Here is a 22024-nt window from a genome sequence, read left to right as displayed (position 1 = left end):
AGCTTACCTGTAACCTTACACAAAAATCCATTACTTATAACTGGAATAATTTTTTCTAGTTTCCCCACATATAGGAATTCCAGTTACCCACAGTAATTTGTGTACAGAGTAAAATCAGCAGTTCATTATCTTACATATTTAGATCAGCAGGTTCATTTCCAGTTTTTAAATTTAAAGAAAAGAAAACTGGAGATATGTGTCCTTTTATGTAATCCTGTTAATGAGCATAGTTACTCTGTAGTCACATAGTGACAAAAACTTGATTTCCGTTGTCCATATTTTTTGGCAACTCAATAAAAAGGCAGTTAATTACCAATATGAGTCTGCTTTTTAGCCTCAGTGAGTATATGTAATTACAAATCATAATAAACAGATCATAAATACTAATGTATTTTATAAACATTGTTGAAAACTGTAAATTTTGGTTTTTATGACATTAATATTTTAATCAGGATTTAACTGCAGTAAAGAAAGTATGGTTTGTAATTGTTAAATATTCAGACACTGTGCATTAATTAGGAGACATTCCATTGATTACTTAAAGCATTCATTCTTGAGACATACCGCTCTTTAAGGTTAAATGTTTAGATGTATATTGAAGTTGGGCAATAAACTGGAAATATTATGTTCTTGGGGCTTTGATATTTTGTTTGGTAATAAATACTGGTACATATTTCAAAAATAAAAACTGTCATTTAGTCTGTTTTTATACATGATCATTGCAATTCAGAGATGGTAGATAAGTTTTTTGTGTATATCTTTTTGTTTTACAATCCTCTGCTGTTCTTCATATTGTAACACAAAAAACTTTCTGCTTTGGTAGGAATCCTGTTTTCTGTTCAAACATGAGTTATCTGTTGAAAATGAACTTCTGACCTTAATGTTTTAGATACATAGCATATTTGCTTTAAGCAGTTTTTGGTTTACACAATAGTCTATGCAAGTTATCAGCAAGTAGAACACATGCTTCCCTCCATTTTGAGTGTTGAAGTTTTCTGTGTCCATTCACAACATGTAAGCAGGCTTGACTGAAGGGAGAACACAATGCAGTACATGTTGTAAAATCTGTTTCCGCTTGTTATGTCACTCCAGAAGACTACAACAGTCACTGTTCCGTGCTGAAGTATGAGTTCTGCATAAGATATAGTTTGTCTATTGGATTAACCTGAACAACACTGGGAAGTAAAACGTCAGGTGGTGGGTGTGGAGGATGCTGGTGAGTGTGCTGCACTTCAAGATTCTGTAGGGACATGCTGTCCGAGCCACCTTCATCTAGCTGCTCAAAATTTGTACTATCATCCAGTGAAATATCAGAGCTACAGAAGCTTTCCCCTGAGTGGTTAGGGTAACCATCTGAAACAAAAACAGATACACAAATTAATAAATAGATGATAAAATTCACACATATTACTTGAAGTGGTGAATGTTTGTTTGTTTTACATACAGTTGAAACAACCACAAACATAAAAAAACACTGTAGCTTTAGAGAAGTAGGTGTATAAATAAAGACATAATATGTGGTGGTTAATAATTGTGGAGTGTTTGTACTTAATAATGGGTCTAATATGGGATGCTGACAGAGAATGTGGAATTATCAATTATGTCAAGTTATAGATTTTTCTGTTTATGTTCTCTTCTGTTTTTGGGGATTTTAAGTGTTCTATCATATATGTTAAGGGGGGACTTCCACAGTGTTAAGATAAATAACAAAATGAAAGAAATTGACAAATGAATGAAAATAACTTACTTTTGCCTATTTTGTACTTAACAGTATCTCCCTGTATAAATATTACTGTATTTTGTTCCATCCTGTGTTGTTTCACAGACTAATTTTTTAAAATAGAAAACAATAAGGGTAAGTCAAATGTTAATTTATTAAAATGAGTTCACTTAGAATTAATAGCCAGAGGTCAATGAAAGAATCTGAATAATTTTTGATTTTCTACACTCCAGTACACTTCCTCTTTAATAGCTTTAACTGTTATCCATAAACGCCACCAGTGAACTTTGATATACACTATAAGCACACAGCATATAAACAGGATTTCCACTTAGGCCTTACAGTAGGACCATAAATTCTAAAATATAGGGATTTGTATGGGAATTTAACATGAATAGTGTGTGTTGCTCACCAGCCTCAGTGGTTCTCTTACAGATGATCTGCTGTTAAGGAAGCACAGTGTAAAACATTTAACTGTTAGAAATCTTATATATCAGACTGTTTATATGATCCAGGACATGTGGAATACCACTGTCACATTAGGTTATAAAAATGTGAGAATTATGCAATAACGAAGCACTGCTTTACTGAAGAACCAAGTATGGCATATGAGATAATGCAGATAGTTGCATACGTACATACATACATACATTAATCCTTGTTCCATAGACATGGATATGACATTTTATAATGATGTGGAACGTGTCACTTTAACGTAAGTTTTCTTTACACAAAATAATTAATTAATTAATTAACTTTTTTACAGTTAACTACTTCATATCTAAGAATTCATCTATTGAGTAGAAGGAGTTGTCATTCAGAAATTGTTTTAATTTGCTTTTAAACGTTGGTTGGCTATCTGTCAGACTTTTAATACTATTTGGCAAATGACCAAAGATTTTTGTGGCAGCATAATTCACCCCTTTCTGTGCCAAAATGGGATTTAATCCAGAATAGTGAATATCATCCTTTCTTCTAGTGTTCTAGCTATGCACTTCACTGTTATTTTGTATTGGGATGGGTTATTAATGACAAATTTCATAAGTGAATATATGTATTGTGAGGGTACTGTGAATATCCTGAGTTCCTTAAATAAATGTCTGCAAGGTGATCTGCAGTGGGCTCCAGTTATTATTCTGATTACACGCTTTTGTGCAATGAATACTTTCTCTCTTAATGGCGAATTGCCCCAAAATATGATGCCATATGAAAGCAGTGAATGAAAACAGCCATAGTAGGCTAATTTACTTATATAATAATCACCAAAGTTTGCAATAACCCTTATAGCATAAGTAGCTGAACCTAACCGTTTCAGCAGATCATCGATGTGTTTCTTCCAACTCAGTTTCTCATCAGTGCACACACCCAGAAATTTTGAGTATTCAGCAACAGAATTCCGTTCATAGTCTATACAGGGTGATTCAAAAAGAATACCACAACTTTAGGAATTTAAAACTCTGCAACGACAAAAGGCAGAGCTAAGCACTATCTGTTGGCGAATTAAGGGAGCTATAAAGTTTCATTTAGTTGTACATTTGTTCGCTTGAGGCGCTGTTGACTAGGCGTCAGCGTCAGTTGATGCTAAGATGGCGACCGCTCAACAGAAAGCTTTTTGTGTTATTGAGTACAGCAGAAGTGAATCAACGACAGTTGTTCAGCGTGCATTTCGAACGAAGTATGGTGTTAAACCTCCTGATAGGTGGTGTATTAAACGTTGGTATAAACAGTTTGCAGAGAATGGGTGTTTGTGCAAAGGGAAAAGTTCTGAACGGCCGAGAACGAGTGATGAAAATGTAGCACGCATCCAGCAAGCATTTGTTCGCAGCCCAGGAAAATCGATTCGCAGAGTTAGTAGAGAGCTGCAAATTCCACAATCAACTGTATGGAGAGTCCTACGAGCGCCACCACATTGGCACTTATCTGTCCGTAACTACCTGAATGTCAACTACCCGAGGCAATGGAATGGCCGCCAGGCAGCCCGTGACAGAGCACTTCATCACTGGCCTCCAAGAAGCCCTGCGATTTTTTCTTGTGGGGGTATGTTAAGGATATGGTGTTTCGGCCACCTCTCCCAGCCACCATTGATGATTTGAAACGAGAAATAACAGCAGGTATCCAAACTGTTACGCCTGATATGCTACAGAGAGTGTGGAACGAGTTGGAGTATCGGGTTGATATTGCTCGAGTGTCTGGAGGGGGCCATATTGAACATCTCTGAACTTGTTTTTGAGTGAAAAAAAACCTTTTTAAATACTCTTTGTAATGATGTATAACAGAAGGTTATATTATGTTTCTTTCATTAAATACACATTTTTAAAGTTGTGGTATTCTTTTTGAATCACCCTGTATTTATCAATGGTGTTATGCCATTTATTGTACAGAATTGTATAAACTGTGTTTTCTAAAAATTTAGTGAGAATCCATTTGCGGAGAACCACCTAATAATTATCTGAAAGACATTATTTGCAATTTCCTCAGCTAATTCTTGCTTCTTGGATGTGATTGCTATACTTGTATCATCAGCAAAAAGAACTAACTTTGCATCTTCATGAATATAGAGTGGCAAGTCGTTGAATTGCTGTCACACTCCTCTACTGGCATAGTGTTCTTGAGAAAGTATCTAAATTAAGGCTGGTGGATAGCACTAATCTTCTCAATACAGATTTTTAAATTAAAGCAAGAAATGGAAACTACATTATCGTGCATTAAAACAGAGTGTACTTTGGCTCACCTACCATAAGATTTTGATGGCAGTGTTTGGTAACAATAAGTAAGTCTTGGCAACAGCTACCACATGGTGGCACTGTATGTATACATTACATTAGAGATAGCTTGTTGTACACATTCAGTGCATCATCTGCAGTCTATACAGGTGCTGGCTCAGGTAACAGGTTGATGAGATCCAGGAAAAGTATCAGGTAGATAGATGAAGCATTATGTCAGGCTGGATTTTGTATGCAGCTGAAAGTCCAAGGGGATTACCATAACTGACTTGTATGAAAACTTTTATATGGGCATCAGTAGAAATGTACGTAGGTTTTAGTAGTAAACTTTTCTTCTGCTTCAGTAATTCCTCCCGAACTATGTAGTTCTTATGCACTGTATAAAGTGCAGAGAATTTTATAATGTGGAGAATGATTGTATTCTCATAATTTTGAATGGCAACAAAAATGATATCGTATTATGCCTTTTGTAATAAGTGCTGAGTAGTAAATATTGTCATATGTGTATGTGTTGGATGAGCACCAAAAATAATTAGAGGTAGACACGGATAGTTGTTCCCACACTCCATTATCACTAGGGTATGTTAATGTCATCCACTCTGGCACTGGTTAGATATATTAGTGTCTTCAGTTTTCTAATGTGTGCTAAAAATGCAATAATTAAATGTTTTCACAAGCACTCAGAACATTCTGTCTCTCCCAGCTGGCATATTACTTGTGGTTCCATGTATCATCATTCAGAAATTGAGTAGGAACAACTGAAATTAAGGAAAAAGTTTGATGTACTCTTAAATAGACATCATAACTTGACTCATGCCATTTAGCAGTCACAGCAGCACTTACCATCAGGTGAGTAGGGAACGTTGGGGTTGAGCGGCTGGCTGCCAGATGGCGTGAAGTTGACGTCAGGATCCCTCACAGATAGGCCATTGACGCCAAGGTACTGATCTATGCACAAACAAAATTGTTGGCATTTTATTACGGTATAGCATCAAATATAATTTTAAGTAACCTTTGATATAAAATGTGAGTTCTGAAGACTCTGATCATGGTGCTCAATACACTTGATGAATAAAGATATACTGGTACATCATGGGCAGAATGTTGTCTCTAGGATGGCTTGCAGTATGACCATTGAGTATTACTACAGGAAAAGGAAAATGACCATTCTATTTACCTAAACAATTGAGATAGAGGTATGAGTGATAAGTACAGCATGTCTCAGATCCTGGAGTCTCAGGAGCTAATAGTTTTCACTGCTAATTTTCACTTTGTTTGCTTTATCTCAGCAACAAGATTTCCCAACATCTGTACTATTGTGAACAATTGGTAAGGCAGAGGCTGATCAGCCAGACTGTGACTTACTTAATGGCACTGAAGCATTCCATAGTATAATTTCATGACAGTAGGCTTGCTGTCAAACAATGAAAAATTTTGATGAAGAATAATACAAGACCATCCATGAGCAACCACATAATAATCATCACCTTCTGCCCATGCATCATCAGAATATACACTGAATGCAGCTGAATTAAAGATATTTGACTGAAGGAACATCATGACATACGGAGTGTGGAAAAACGAGCATTAGCAGACATACAGATTGCCAAGACATCAAATTCAATTATGTCTTAAAAGACCATTCATGAGCAACCACATAATAATCATCACCTTCTGCCCATGCATCATCAGAATATACACTGAATGCAGCTGAATTAAAGATATTTGACTGAAGGAACATCATGACATACGGAGTGTGGAAAAACGAGCATTAGCAGACATACAGATTGCCAAGACATCAAATTCAATTATGTCTTAACAAGATGATCCTACTTTTAGGTCTGCACTGTGCTGGTATCTTTGACAATTATTTCCATTATGTAGATGAACTGTTTGTTTTATAGCCTTAGGCAATAATTTTCTTTGAGTGGATGGCACTGTTTATCCTGTTAGAGGTCAACTGTAGTATTACACACGCGACTGTGAGGGTAACTCTATAATACCATAGCCAACATGTTTAAAGGATCTGAAAATTATTCAGTCTATAATTTGATTTGACCCTCACTCCTACCAAAAGTGAGTTCAGTTTTTTATACATTGCACCACGTTACATAGTGTTATTGAGCAATTTAACATCTTTGTTTTTCTTATACTACAATCAATATTTGAGTTTCTGTAGACATCACTTCTTTATATATTTCTTTCTTTCTTGATTCCTTCATATTTACCTTGTAGCCACTTTGCTTTTACATCTGTACAAATTCTATTGATATTCGTGGATGTTCTGATTCATATCTAGAATATTGATGAATTCATGGGTTCTTGCACAGACAGAAATAGTATGACGAGGACCTGCATCATAACCAAGAAGTAGAGTGAAATGAGAGAAGATATACATTGAATGGAAGAAGAAAAAGGCTGAAAGCTTCAGTCTGAATTCAACAGAATATTGGAAAATGTATGTTCTACACTGCAAGTGTTGTCGATGAGATTTTTATCGTTACTAAAACTGCTGGGAGATATTAATCAACTTAGAGACCAAAAACTATGGAATAAGAGATATGTCTTACAATTTTCAGAGAAAATTTTTCTCTATTGAAAAAATACTGATGAGCCTGATAACCGACAATTTAAAACATTTGCTTGAATATTGTACAAAAAGCTACATGGTGATGGTGGATGGTAAGTATGTTTCAGGAACAGTAAATCAGCCCTAATTTTCTGCACAATTAAAATAAAAAAAACAGAGACAAGATCAATCACTTACAATAAGACTTGAGAGAATAAGGACAAAGTATAAAGACAGAGGAATTATTTTTAGTAACTACAAATCAAAGGTAAACTGAACAAGACAAGCTCATATAAAAAAGAGTGTAAGACAAGGCTTCACATTATAGTCAATCATATCTTCATGCTGAAGGAGAAATGAATGAAGTGATCAAAAAACACAGAGTTGATAGAAAAAATCAGGTACTAATTCCCTGAATCATTAATGAAATTGCTTTTCTACCTAGAAGGATGACTGACTTAAAGAACTGTTAAATGATATATTTAATTACCACATTATCTGGTATAAGGATAAGTAAAACAAAAAATTCAAGAATAACAATAACAAGAATAACACTTGCTGAACATCAAAATTAGAATCCCTCCAATGCCAATTGGAAAAAAAATGTAGGCCTGTGGTATCCTGCATTCAGTTAATTTTTGCTATAGCATTCCAAAACAGATACATATGGCCCACTGATATCACAATTCTGTTGTACATTTCATATCCATGAGATCTGTTTTTTTATTAGAGCACTTGCAAAGGTATTATTAAATAGTTTTAATTTGTTTCTCATATTGATCATTTCTGCAGGTAGTCCAATTATCTCCAAGTGGGTCTTTTTGAAATTAACCAAGTCTACTGAAAAATATTCCCTATGGCTTAAAACATTAATTTGGCTATACTGATTGTCTATAAAGGGAAAGAAGCACAAGTTAAATTGTCTTTGTGTAGTGTGATCTTTGTTATGTATATTTTATATATTGAGTTGGTGCTTAAGTTTGTAGAGTTTTTGTTTTGCATTCTGGTTGCTATAGGTTTGTTTGTCAACTGTCATCTTTTATTTGTAGTTCAGCATTGCTATTTGAGTTTAAATATTTTGGAGACAGTGAGTGGAGTTGTGAGCGCTAGAAAAAGGAGTGACAACTGGAGAAATTGGAACATTTTTGACATATTCATCTGTTTTGGTTCAATAGAGGGGTGACAGCAGTTGAGGCAGCCAGAAACATTTGCGTTTTGTATGGTGATAATGCCATTGGACAGAACATGGGAAGAAAATGGTTTATTCATTTTAAGGAGTACTGTTTTGATGTTAGTGACTGTCTATGTCCAGTAAGCCCTCGGGGGTTTGATGAAGATCGTTGAAAAGCATTAGTCCACAATGATCCATGTTAGTGTACTTGAGAATTGGCAAATTTGATGAACTGTGATAATTCCATGATCATGTGAAATTTGAATGCAGTGGGGAAGGTTCAAAAACTGGGTGTATGGATACTGCATGCTCTAAGTCAAAATCATAGAAATCAGCTGGTGGCCATATTTACACCTCTGCTTGCTCGTCATCAATTGACTCATGAACATCACTGACCATTGCTATCCTATATCATTACTAGTGACAATAAATAGTGTCTTTATGTTAACACAAGGAAAAGGAAGGAAAGGCTGAGCTCAAACAAAGCAGCAACAACCCATACAAACACCTGCGCGCATCCACAAAAGATACTGTGGAACAGTGACGATGCGGTGTACTACGAGTTGCTTCCCTGAGGTGTAATCATCGCTGCTGACATTTACTGTCAACAATTGAGATCTATTGCAGATGCAATGCAAGAATAATAACTAGGAAGACTGCTGGAAGTGATGCTACTCCAAGATAATGCCTACCTGCATTCTGCTAGCCCGACAAAAAACACTGTAAATGAGTTGAGTTGAGAAGTCATTCCACAACCATCTTATTCACCTGATCATGCATCCTCAGATTTTCACTGTTTCTGGTCTCTGTCAAACAACCTTCAAGGAACCTCCTTTCCAGATGAAAATGCGCTCTGAACAAGACTTGACAAGTTCTTTGCCTCAAAACAATGCTATTTCTACAGTCGCAGAATCAAAAAGTTGCTCCAGCATTGGTGGACTGTTGTAAATAGTGAAGAAGAATACATCACTGATGAAAATTTCTGTGTTAACTTAGGTTATTGTATTCCGTTACAAAGTGGTAATATCATATATCACAAATACAATGTGTCTTACCTAAGTTACAATGTAGGAATTACAAGAGCAAAAAGAGATCAAGGATTTTTGCTCAGGCTATAACAATACGCTTCAATTCTATGGACTTTGTAACTTGTGATGTGGAATAATTGTTCTTTGTTATTTTATTGCTTTACATCTCTGTTCACAATTGGAAATGGCTAAGCTTGTAATTATTAGCATATTTTGTTCCTATACACATACTATAATTTGTATCTATTAACATCTATAAGTAATATCCTCATGTATAATTATCACTTGTTCCATATCCATTCAATTCTGTTGTATGCTTTGGACTGATGACCTCACTATTTGGTCCCCTGCCCCAAATCCATTAACAAACCAACCAACCAACCAACCTCTTGTATACTGATCAACAGAACACAAATTAATAAATAAGTAAAAACAAAAGAGATGTGTAGAGACTGATTCTTGCTAACCACGAGAAGCACAACAATATGCAAATTGCAATACAAATTGGTGCACGTTTTGACATTTAGAACGCAGACTACATTTGGTTATGTTCATGTGGCATCATTATGGCCAAAATATTGTTAAATTATGTGTTTTATAAGAGTATAGAATTAGTATTATTATAATTAGATTTATATTCATCAGGCTGGTATAAAGAGAAACATTTCTGACAAATACATTTATATTATGATGTGAGAGTGTGGCAGAAAAAGGAAGATAACTCATTAATTCCTTTGGAGGGTAGAGGAAACAAAGCATAATATGCTACAAAATAAACTAAAAACTAAAAACAAAAAACATTGTGAAGTGAAGCTACAACACTACTGCAGACTTTCATAGTTCAGACTTCTCTGACTTTTCAGTTGTGAAGAGAACATATGTAAATGTGGACATAGTTTTTCTATATATCCCTAGTCAGGACAGGTACAGATCCACGAGAAGGGGTGTGTTATGAGATTCCCCCCCCCCCCCCCCCCCCCCCTCACCCAGACCATTTTGCTAAATGGTTTACATTTTTATGTCTAACAACTTAAAATTTTGGAGAACAAAGAGCAGGAAAGCTATAAGTCTTGGTAACGTCAAGGAACTTTAGAAAATTGCAAGTGACTGTTACTAAGGACACTTTTCAGTTGGTTGTCTGAGGGCTTACCCATGTGGATTAGCTTGTGGCCTGACAGGCAGTAGAAAACATGGCAGCTAGATAAAGGCACCCATGCATGGGCTGATCTAGCCTGCTGCAGACAACAAATTGGAAATGGTTCGAGAGCCCACAGCTGGAACTGGAAAATCAGAACAGATGGAACAAAACAAAACAGAAAAAAGTAACATAGACTGATTTCCCCAAACAGAAGTAAAAAAATGAGTGCACCTCCCCATTTACATGCTCACATAGCCAGAGTCTGCAGACCCTTCTTCACAATGGCAGTGCTTAGTAAATTTCTGGTAATTGTGAGTGCACATTTCGAGGAATGCTGCTGTTATATTTCTTAAATCAATTTGAGGACACATGAAGTTCTCAAATTTTCAGACTAATGCTTTAAAAACAATGTATTTTTCTGAATTGTAGTTTCTTGGAAATTATGTTAAAGTGATGTGCTAAACAGAAATGTAAACAAATTATTGTCATTATTACTACTATTGTTGTTGTTTTCATTTCTTCATTTTGCCCAACTAAGGACCATGTCAATTCAACTGTCTCTTTTTCTGAATTTTTTCTATCATCCAGTGCTCCTGCATTAGTTTCCAGTGTTGTTCGTTTCTCTCTTGGGTCCATGCCTTCCTTGTGCCTTCAGGCTTCAGCTTTTTCTGGAAACTTGTGTGTTAATATTTTTTTTTCTTTTGTGTAAGTGGCTGATGCTTCTGGATATCTTCAGGAAAAATGTTTAGTTCTCGCATTTAGTTTTTGACATGCTTATATAGTTCATGGTTGTTATAACTTCTCACTTGCAGTTTTCTTTGATGGGACCCAGGATTTATCCCAAAATCATTCTCTCTTTGATCTAAAGTTGCTTCATTAGACCTTTCTTGTTCATCGTAAGAGTTTCTGCCACAGGTAGATTCAATAACAGTGCAGTAATGCCTAATTTTGGAATTTAATGATATTATTCTCTTATTGTAGAAACCTTTAGCATGTAGGCCATTTTCATTTTGTTGACATGTGACACAAAGGCTTATTTCTCTGATACGTTAGGCTCCATCCACTCATCTAGGTATTCAAATTTTTCTGCTTAATCTTTCCTAGTTCTTCTGGTACTCATTTTATGTTTCTCACATAACAATAATTTTTACTATATTGATGCAATTTACCAAACTGGTATTATTTCATTGTAATTATTATTGAAATCCTAGGGATCTGTGGCACTTTAAAAGCAGGGGCAGGTGAGAGGAGATGAAGTACGTAACAAACTGTGACCCTCTCCCCCTCCCCCTTGCCCCCCCCCCCCCAACCCCCTCAATCTGTGCCTGATTGAGGAAATCCTCAAGGAGATAGAACATGTTGTAAGAGATCTGAGATCAGAACAAATCACTGTTTATTACATGCTCTGGTTTTCTTCACACTCATACTAAACTGATGAGGACACACCTGCCAATGTGGCATGGTGCAATTTGACTCCAGTTTGCTATCTTTTTTCTTCTTTTCTATGGGGAGGCTGCAGACTGTAGGTGGTCTCCCCTGCCCCTCTCTGGGTACCCTGTTGTTATGGGGCAGACGACAGGTGACACATGAAGCTGAGTGTGACTGCCTACTAGCAAGCATTTATTTACCTCACCATGTGGCGAGATTATTCTATCTGATGCCCAAAGTGTAGATATACTGCTTGGAACATTTGAGCTCAAAAAAGGCTCATGAAGATGGTTTTTAGGCCTTTGTAAATGCAAAAAAGGTGTTCACTTGATGTTTTATATTTCAAAGAAAAGCTTGGAAAATCTTATGTAGTACCAAAACATCACAAAAGCTCTTGTCTTGGTTATTGTAAATAATTAAAGGAATTACACTTGAAAACAGAGACTAGGTTTTTTAAGCCAATAACAGGTTTAGATGTAGATTTCTTAGACAGAGTGAGTGAAGTCATCTGGCTGTGTGTTGTAGTAATCATTTATAAGGGACCTAGGACCTTAGATGTTATAAGTTGGTCAAAGCAAAGAAAAGCTCAATCCCAGGCTGTGTGGGGCTTTTTCAACTTGCTGGGCCATTTGATGGCAAATGAACATGCATCAATGCATTTCAATAGCAGTGTCAGGGCAGTATGTTTGTTGTGGCATTTTAATGGACTTAGTGTTACATGTGACAACCTCAAAACTACATTTGATAATTAATCATGGCCACAGAAGGACAACATATTGAGGTCAGTATGCGGGAAATACAAAGTGTTTGTGAGTGAAGATACAGAAGTATGTGATACACTGACAAGCCAAAGTCACAGTAAGACACTGGATGTGACATTGGTTGTCTGCTGCTGAACCTGATGTGGTGCTTTTGCATCTGTAAGGGCTGGTGGAACTGGTTTCTGATGCCTCCCCCCCCCCCCCCCCCTCCTTCAAGCCAGTGGTGATCTGATTAACACTAGGCTGTAGATCAACAATATTTAAATGCTGTGCAGTTCCAAGAGCAGAGCAATTTCACTTGATAAAGTTGTGCCCTTTGGCGTCTGTTGGAATGTGCTTTGCAAATAACCTCCTTGAAACATTTGTTTTTTCAAGTATTTCAAAATATAGTGTGTTACATCTTGTCTTGCAAGTGGACACTATCTTCATAAAAAGGAAGCTTCATCATTTGAAACTGACAATGAGTAAGCTCTTATCACAGAGCTTTCTGTATTGGAGTATGATGTATCTGCTGTCCACATCCAACCTTAAAGAAGGAATAATAAAATACAGAATGAAATGGCAGGAATATGTGACAAGAATTGATCTAGAATTTCAAGGATGTTACTAGAGCACTAGCTAAAACACACAGAAAGGAACTCTGGATGGCAGAGTAAAAGATTCCTGATCCAAGACCTTTGAGGGCAAAACAAATTAATCATTGATGACATGTCAATGCTTTTCCAAGCAGGTTGGGCATAGGCAAAGAATCTCATCAATTACTGGCTGTGGGATCCCATTTGGAGGGCAGATACTCACGACACTGCACTGTCTAGATCTAGGATCTGTTAGTGCTAAATAGGATGTGTTTCACTAATGTGACGGCATCAGCTGCCATACTGGAGTACAACCCAGCTAACACTGATGGTGCTGGGACCAATTATCAGCCTACAGTCCAAATCAGCCATCCAAGGGGTGACAATATGACCTAAAACAATAGGTGTGTCACTACAACCATTTATTTATTAACATTAAGAAAGAGCTGTTTTATGCTGAGAGGTAAATTTTTTTTCTCCCTCTGACAATGAAATCGCACAGTAGTGCTGAAGGTTTATGATTGTATCAATGTATCGACAATCCTAAAGTTTTAATCATGTGATACATTGGTAATCTTGGTGTGCTCACCATCTTGGGCAGTAAGGTTCTGGTATCCCTCTCCTTAGTTGTCTGGGAAGGAAAAACAAAACTGGCTGGAAAATATTTACAATGAGACTGACGCAGGACTGAACCTTGTAAATGGACTGTAGAGAAAATCCTGGAAGTGGTCACCATTGACATCAATGCAGCACTGTGCCAGGTTTATCAAACTGTGAGACACGTGGAGCAGCTCTGCCTGAGGGATCAACATTAGCATTTTCAGTATTCTGTTGTAGCTCTTCCACTGTGTGAGAATTATTCGAGTGCAACCGACCTTTCAATTGCCCCATGGGTAAAAATCGCCCAGAGAGTGGTCAGGCAAATGGGGTGTCTAGCAGATTGTACCGCCTCTGCTGACTGTCCTCTCCTCACCAAACACCTCATGACTGATGACAAAGCAGTGTATGCTGTTGCTCTGTCTTGCTGAAAATGTCCAAATGATCGCTCATCTTCTTTGAGTTGATCCCCACGTGGACTAAACAGTTTCCGAATATACCTGTTAATGTTAACTGTTTGGTGAAAGTATGTTGTTACAATGCAAGACTCCTGACACTACATACCAAACACCAATCTCGAGATTATCTAATGGCTCTTCAGAGAGGGAATTCTCTGATGCATAATGGCACATGATATATAAGTTGGTGTATGCTGAGAGGGTGACCAGACTGGATCTGGAGAAATGTAAAACTTAAGATTTAAAAGTTCTGATTCCACTTGGTTCAGAAACCAATGGCAGGACTCAACATGCAAAAGTTCATTCATACATTGTAACTCATGTATGTGTACTGATGCTGGTCCCTTTTGATAATTCTCACTTGCATACATAGATGGTTTTGAGATTTTGTTAGGCTTTGTTCCAGGATTTCCTTCACTTGAGCAATGTTTTCTGGTGTTTGGATTGTTTTCAGATAGTTACAGTTTTTATTCGCTACAGAGCCCATTTCATGGTATTTTGCTAATAAGTTTTGTTTGTCACATTTTACTGGAGGTTTTGGCAAAACACTGAGAGTCTGAAACTATTGGAAAAAAAGAAAAAAAAATGCTGCAGGCTTTTGCTAGAATTACACTTCACATAACACTTGACAATGAACACATGCTGTTTTATCGTGAGCATCATTTTGTGTTGTGTCAGTCTTATAAATGTTTTCTGGGCCAGTGTTATTTTGCCCACCCTGGGTGTGGCCTTAAAAGAAGCTTGTGCCACACAGGATAGCTTCACATTTGCAAATACGAGACCACAAATATTGGTGTAGCAAGGTATATTAAGTGGTGCTAAGTGCGAGGGAGCCAGGCTTTGGCAGGGTGGTGTGAACAGGATTTTGGCAGTGGAGCAGTACTGACTGTGGTGCGAGCCAGGCTTTCACACGGGACTGGTGGAGTGGTACTGACTGTTGTGTGACCCGGACTTTGGTAGGGGACTGGTGGAGCAGTACTGACTGTGGTGTGAGCCAGGCTTTGACAGGGAGTGGTGCAGCGGTACTGACTGTGGTGTGAGCCAGGCTTTGACAGGGAGTGGTGCAGCGGTACTGACTGTGGTGCGAGCCAGGCTTTGACAGGGAGTGGTGCAGCGGTACTGACTGTGGTGCGAGCCAGGCTTTGACAGGGAGTGGTGCAGCGGTACTGACTGTGGTGCGAGCCAGGCTTTGACAGGGAGTGGTGCAGCGGTACTGACTGTGGTGCGAGCCAGGCTTTGACAGGGAGTGGTGCAGCGGTACTGACTGTGGTGCGAGCCAGGCTTTGACAGGGAGTGGTGCAGTGGTACTGACTGTGGTGTGAGCCAGGCTTTGACAGGGAGTGGTGCAGCGGTACTGACTGTGGTGCGAGCCAAGCTTTGACAGGGAGTGGTGCAGCGGTACTGACTGTGGTGCGAGCCAGGCTTTGACAGGGAGTGGTGCAGCGGTACTGACTGTGGTGCGAGCCAGGCTTTGACAGGGAGTGGTGCAGCGGTACTGACTGTGGTGCGAGCCAGGCTTTGACAGGGAGTGGTGCAGCGGTACTGACTGTGGTGCGAGCCAGGCTTTGACAGGGAGTGGTGCAGCGGTACTGACTGTGGTGCGAGCCAGGCTTTGACAGGGAGTGGTGCAGTGGTACTGACTGTGGTGTGAGCCAGGCTTTGACAGGGAGTGGTGCAGCGGTACTGACTGTGGTGCGAGCCAAGCTTTGACAGGGAGTGGTGCAGCGGTACTGACTGTGGTGCGAGCCAGGCTTTGACAGGGAGTGGTGCAGCGGTACTGACTGTGGTGCGAGCCAGGCTTTGACAGGGAGTGGTGCAGCGGTACTGACTGTGGTGCGAGCCAGGCTTTGACAGGGAGTGGTGCAGCGGTACTGACTGTGGTGCGAGCCAGGCTTTGACAGGGAGTGGTGCAGCGGTACTGACTGTGGTGCGAGCCAGGCTTTGACAGGGAGTGGTGCAGCGGTACTGACTGTGGTGCGAGCCAGGCTTTGACAGGGAGTGGTGCAGCGGTACTGACTGTGGTGCGAGCCAGGCTTTGACAGGGAGTGGTGCAGTGGTACTGACTGTGGTGTGAGCCAGGCTTTGACAGGGAGTGGTGCAGCGGTACTGACTGTGGTGCGAGCCAAGCTTTGACAGGGAGTGGTGCAGCGGTACTGACTGTGGTGCGAGCCAGGCTTTGACAGGGAGTGGTGCAGTGGTACTGACTGTGGTGTGAGCCAGGCTTTGACAGGGAGTGGTGCAGCGGTACTGACTGTGGTGCGAGCCAAGCTTTGACAGGGAGTGGTGCAGCGGTACTGACTGTGGTGCGAGCCAAGCTTTGACAGGGAGTGGTGCAGCGGTACTGACTGTGGTGCGAGCCAGGCTTTGAGAGGGAGTGGTGCAGCGGTACTGACTGTGGTGCGAGCCGGGCTCCTGCTTGATGCCGTTCTTGTCGGTGTCGCCGGCCTTGTCTGCAGCCTTATGGTCCCCGGTGCCGTTGCCACCCTTGTGGTCGCCGGTGGACGCCTCTTGCTTCGCCTTGCGCTGTAGCTTCTTCATCTTGGCCCGCTGGTTCTGGAACCACACCTGCACCACCCGCACGCTGAGCCCCGTCTCCTTTGCCAAGGCCTCACGCACCTGTAACAGCCGACGACCAACTTTACCTCACTGTCTCGACCAAGGAAATAGTTGCTGACACCCAGTGGCGACTTTATTTGCCGGATTTAAAGCAGTTGTGTTCCGATAGCTAGCGGGATTGACTGCTCTTGTAACTTAAAACTGTATGCTGGTCTAAGAGTCGAACTCGTGACGTTTGCCTTTTGTGGGCAAGTGCTCTACCGAGTGCGCTACCCAAGCATGACTCACGATCCGTCCTCACAGCTTTACTTTCGCCAGTAATTCATCTTCTGCCTTCCAAACTTCACAGAAGTTCTCCTCCAAAACCTGCAGGACTGGTACTCCTGGAAGAAAGGATATTGTCGACACATGGCCTAGCGACTGCCTAGGGGATGTTTCCAGAATTAATTTTTGTATTCTGCAGGAGAGTGTGCGCTGATACGAGACTCGTTGCGATGACAGGTTGAGAGTCGTGCTTGGGTAGCTCAGACGGGAGAGCACTTTCCTGTGAAATGTAAAGGTCTCGAGTTCGAGTCTCAGTCTGGCACACAGTTTTAATGTACCAGGAAGCTTCATCGCCTATTAGTTTCTACAGCACACTGTCAGTACTTTCCTAAGAGCCACGGTGCAATGACTGATGGGATATAAGTCGAACGGCCTCAGTCGGTAGTGAACGCTTTTCGGCACAGCCTCAACTATAGTTAGCAGATTATAGTTTTTTCAGAGAGTCTTCATAATGTGCGTAATGCACGGAGTTTGAGATCACGTAAGTGTTATAGTTATTTCAGTTCAAAATGGTTTAAATACAATAAAGCTACTCTTTGCTACAAAATGTGCAACAATTCATGCATTAAAAAAAATCGCCAGGATGAATATTACTAAATATCAGGACCCTCTTTAGGCTGTTCATGTTTCCTTCGGTGTAGGCAGCAGCTCGCTCCCTAGACTGTGCAAGCGATAGTAGTAGAATTTTCTGCTGGTTTTCAATGTCACATCATTTTAAAACATTTAGTATCATTTTGCGAGCTTGGCTCCGAGTCACAGTGCTTTTATTTACGGACAGCAACGGAAGCTGTTGAAGATGTCAACCTCGGTGAAGCAGCATCAGCCTCGTCACTCATTTTCAAAATAAGCACAAATCGCAAATCGGCCCACTATCAAACATTGTTGGAAAATGAGGATGGTGGCGACTAGAAACAAGTGAACATCGTTTCGAAGTCATACACAGTCTTTCAACTTTTAACGAAATAACGACTTCTACCACTCGCTGTACCATAGCTCTTTAGAAAAAAAACATAACCAAGTTAACGTTATAATTATAGTAAAAGCTATTTTTACATTCGCAAATTTTACGTTTACACGCCATTAAGTACGTTATTTTCTTTTGGTCGCTTCGTAAGCAATATTCTCCTACTTAATTGTTTTCATGACGTTAAAAATTTCGTGCGGATATTTCTCAAATTCTGCTCTTTTGAACCATTAGCATAAGCTTCAGTATCGATTTTCAAATCGATATGTATGGGAACTATATAATTTTCCCGCTCACGAAAACCTGTAGGATAATTAAGTTAATGCATAAGACCGTACAGTTCGTTTCAGTTTAAGTACCCAATGGAACACAAGGAGTTAGTACTTAGGAGGATGCATCAACTAAATCACTTTGAGTTGTATGAAAAATATAAGTGGGATTTTAGGGACACTTTCAAAATGTTTCCACAATGTTTTGACCCCTGATTGTACTCTAAATAGCAATCAGTCATCAAAACAGCACCTGAATTTGTTTTCCGCTTAGAAGCAAGCCATGTAATGCGCAAAACAATAAGCAAGAAAGATTTGCTTTAAACTTGGCGTGATTAGTCAGCGCTAATTTCGCAACCTTCTCATTGACGAGTTGTTATACACTCTTTAGTTTGTTTGTCATAGCTTTAACAAAATTACTTCACTTTTCAGTTGCGTCTTTATATCATTCGGAATTCATATGCATTTTTGCAGATTCGTGAAACTTTTTTAAAATTTGTGAATGGACGGCTCATAATTGCGTGATAATGTATGCGGCCGAAAAAGAGCACACAACTTCCAAAGTGCACCCTTAACTTCTTTAGAATATAATGACAGCCGGTGCAATCGAAATGTTCTATTTATGCCACCAGCGTCATTTTTTAAAATTGGATTTTTATCAGGTTGCCATGGATTCAATAAAAGCTTATACTTCAGGGGATAGTAAATCTCGTTCTCTTTCAACATAGTTTCCGACATTGTAAATAGTGACCAGGAGACTGGCTCTCGAACAGCACGCAGGAAAAACGAGCACTTAAATTTTTCCGTGCGAGCCCTGATTTCTCTTATTTTATCTTGATGATGATTTCTCCCTATGTAGGTGGGTGCCAACAGAATGTTTTCGCAATCGGAGGAGAACTGGGCGGGTACTGACTGACAATAATGGGACTATACTCTTACAGCAAGCACTTTGTTATGAAGGTCATTGCAAATTTTGGTGATAAACATCTTAGTAAATTAGCTTACTACGCCTATTTTCACTCATTGCTTGCATGTGGCATCATATTTTGGGGTAATTCATCACTGAGGAATAAAGTATTTATTGCACAAAAGCGTGTAATCAGAAAAATAGCTGAAGTCCACCCAAGATCATCCTGCAGACATTTATTTAAGGATGTAGGGATATTCACAGTAGCTTCTCAGTATATATACTCTCTTATGAAATTTGTTATTAACAACCAAACCCAATTCAAAAGTAATAGCAGTGTGCATAACTACAATACTAGGAGAAAGGATGAACTTCACTATTCAAGATTAAATCTAACTTTGGCACAGAAAGGGGTGAATTATACTGCCACTAAAGTCTTTGGTCACTTACCAAATAGTATCAAAAGTCTGACAGATAACCAACAAGTAATTAAGAAGACATTAAAAGAATTTCTGAATGACAACTCCTTCTACTCCATAGAGGAATTTTCAGATATAAATTAAGAAAAAAAAAGAAAAACACCAAACAAAAAAATTATAAAAAAAATTAAAAAAACAAAAAATAAAAAAGTTGTTATATTAACTTAATTATGTTGTTAAATTACCTTAATTATGTCATGTATTGGAAAATTTGACTCGTTCCACATCATTACGAAATATCGTATTCATGATCCACGGAACTAGTATTAATCTAATCTAATCTAATCTAATCCAATGGCCGAAGAATAAAGGCTATGCCCACAGCGGCCAGAGTTATCAACCCATAAAAATAGAAATAAGCTCAGACACTGTGCACCTCTGTATAAACAATAATAATTTTGTACCATAGATAATATTGGTACAGAAACAAAACAAGTAGAGAGGCGCTCTTCAACTGATGAATTTTTATATGTTCACCGTTTGTCTCAATAAGTGATAGCAGGTGGACGTACTACGAGTTTCGCCGAGTTAATATTGTTAAAAAAATGTGTATTCCAATTGTACGTTAAAAAGTGTTATAGAAAGTTATCAAGATAGCAAAGTTTATTCGCACAGTCATATTCTGTTCATTATTCTGTGACGCGCCGAGAATCCTTCATCAATAGGATCGAAGCTAACAAGAAGAATTTGCGTGAGCAGAGGAGGGGCGATCCGGAACTAGTATTGTCATGCCAATCTCCATGCACAATACCGGTAACAAGAAAAGATGTACGTAAATTTACGAATGTTAATCTAATAATGTATTAAGGATTGAAGGTCTGTTGATATTAATGCCAGCTAAAGTTCACTCAGGATATGAGTACTTTCCAATTTCTTTCATTTATTCATTCAAAATTTCTTTTTTAATGATTTAAGCAGCAATTTTTAATCAGTTTCCATTATACATTATATTTTATGCACGGCCCCCTCATCTCCTATTCCCCTCAGCAACTATTCATACTAAAACCGAGTATCCTAATTTAAACAATTCTGGCATTCATGTGTTTAAAAGTGATTTTTTGTCTAAAGTAAAAGGAGTAGCAAAAATTAAAGTAAGAGTAAAATTTGGATGCTTTGTTTATGGACTACTTCAAGGGAAATTTTTAAGGTAGGAAGTTTAAGTACAAAAATTTAAAGATCAATCAATAGGAAAGTGAAAACCTTAATTATTTAAAAGCTAAAGTGAAGTTAGACAGGTTTTTGCTAAAGTATCCTTAGTTTATTATAAAATAGTTTTGTAGGATTACAGCGCAAGATTGTGTAAATATTATTGCCAATCATACCTGGTTCACAAGTGATTAAAGTACAGGTACATATAAGTCTTTAATGAACCGATTTACAGTAGTACTGTTAGAAGTGAAGTTAAGCACATTTTCAATGATAGTGTACTTTTGGTACCTATCAGGAATCGTTCCTTTTGAAGTTAATTAAACCCAGTGTTGCATTTTATTGCCTTGCAAAGTAATTTAAGTGAATGATTAGCTTTTAGAGATAGTTTTTACTTTTGAAATAATCAAATAACTTTGGCTAGTGAAACTATACCAGTTTATGGGTCCCCATCATATTCTCCTCCTATTAAGAAAAAAATGAACTATTACTGTTACTAAAGAAAATTGCTATATCCAGAGGAGCTTGAACAGTGTATTTATGATATAGTTCATCTTTATTTGTGTTATTCATGTCAGTCAAGATGTTCAAAATTAGTTCTGGACTTCATGCAGTGATGTTTCAGTATTTTGATTAACTAAGTTTTGGAGACGGGGTACTGGCAGAATTGAAGCTGTGAGGGCGGGTCGTGAGTCGTGCTTGGGTAGCTCAGATGGTAGAGCACTTGCCCATGAAAGGCAAAGGTCCCGAGTCCGAGTCTCGGTCCGGCATACACTTTTAACCTGGCAGGAAGTTTCAAGTAATACTACTGATTGTGGCCGTCATTAGTATGAGCTGGATGTAATTTTGCTCCCCTTACTCTACTGGTGTATGTGTTATTGGTAACTGCTGCTATACGCAATACAGGGTGCACTGTGTCAGTTTCTATCCTGTTTGCTATTCAAAGGGAAATCTCAAAAAAAGTAACTTCAATAACTATCCAAATTTCTCAAATATATGTTTCCAAATTAATGTGCCTAATTAGGCTGGCGACCTTCATGTTTTTTTCATTCACTTAGAATTTTAGCACTTCTGTTAACTCCTAAGGTTAAGGCCCGTTTGGTTTTACTTTTAACTTCACAAAATTCACAGTTGTGGTCTGATACCCCTTTTCATTAAACACACGCACGGTCGAACTTTGAAATCCTCTCTGAGGGTAACATTAGCGTGTT

At 38.7% G+C, this 22024-nt stretch overlaps 1 protein-coding gene across 1 annotated transcript in view; it reads right to left on the bottom strand.

Annotated features, from left to right (window-relative positions):
• Positions 1–1105: 1105 nt before the first annotated feature.
• LOC126481716 (LIM homeobox transcription factor 1-beta) overlaps positions 1106–22024 on the bottom strand; it is a 116239-nt gene continuing 95320 nt past the window's right edge. Inside the window, exons 5-7 of the mRNA XM_050105666.1 lie at positions 16562–16784; positions 5287–5391; positions 1106–1353 (exon numbers count right to left, since the gene is read on the bottom strand). Of these exons, the coding sequence (XP_049961623.1) occupies positions 1106–1353; positions 5287–5391; positions 16562–16784 (576 nt within the window). The remainder of the gene's footprint in view (positions 1354–5286; positions 5392–16561; positions 16785–22024) is intronic.

The sequence above is a fragment of the Schistocerca serialis genome, chromosome 5, assembly GCF_023864345.2.
Source record: "Schistocerca serialis cubense isolate TAMUIC-IGC-003099 chromosome 5, iqSchSeri2.2, whole genome shotgun sequence".
Classification (NCBI taxonomy): Eukaryota; Metazoa; Arthropoda; class Insecta; order Orthoptera; family Acrididae; genus Schistocerca; species Schistocerca serialis.
This window is presented reverse-complemented; position numbering and strand designations above follow the sequence as displayed.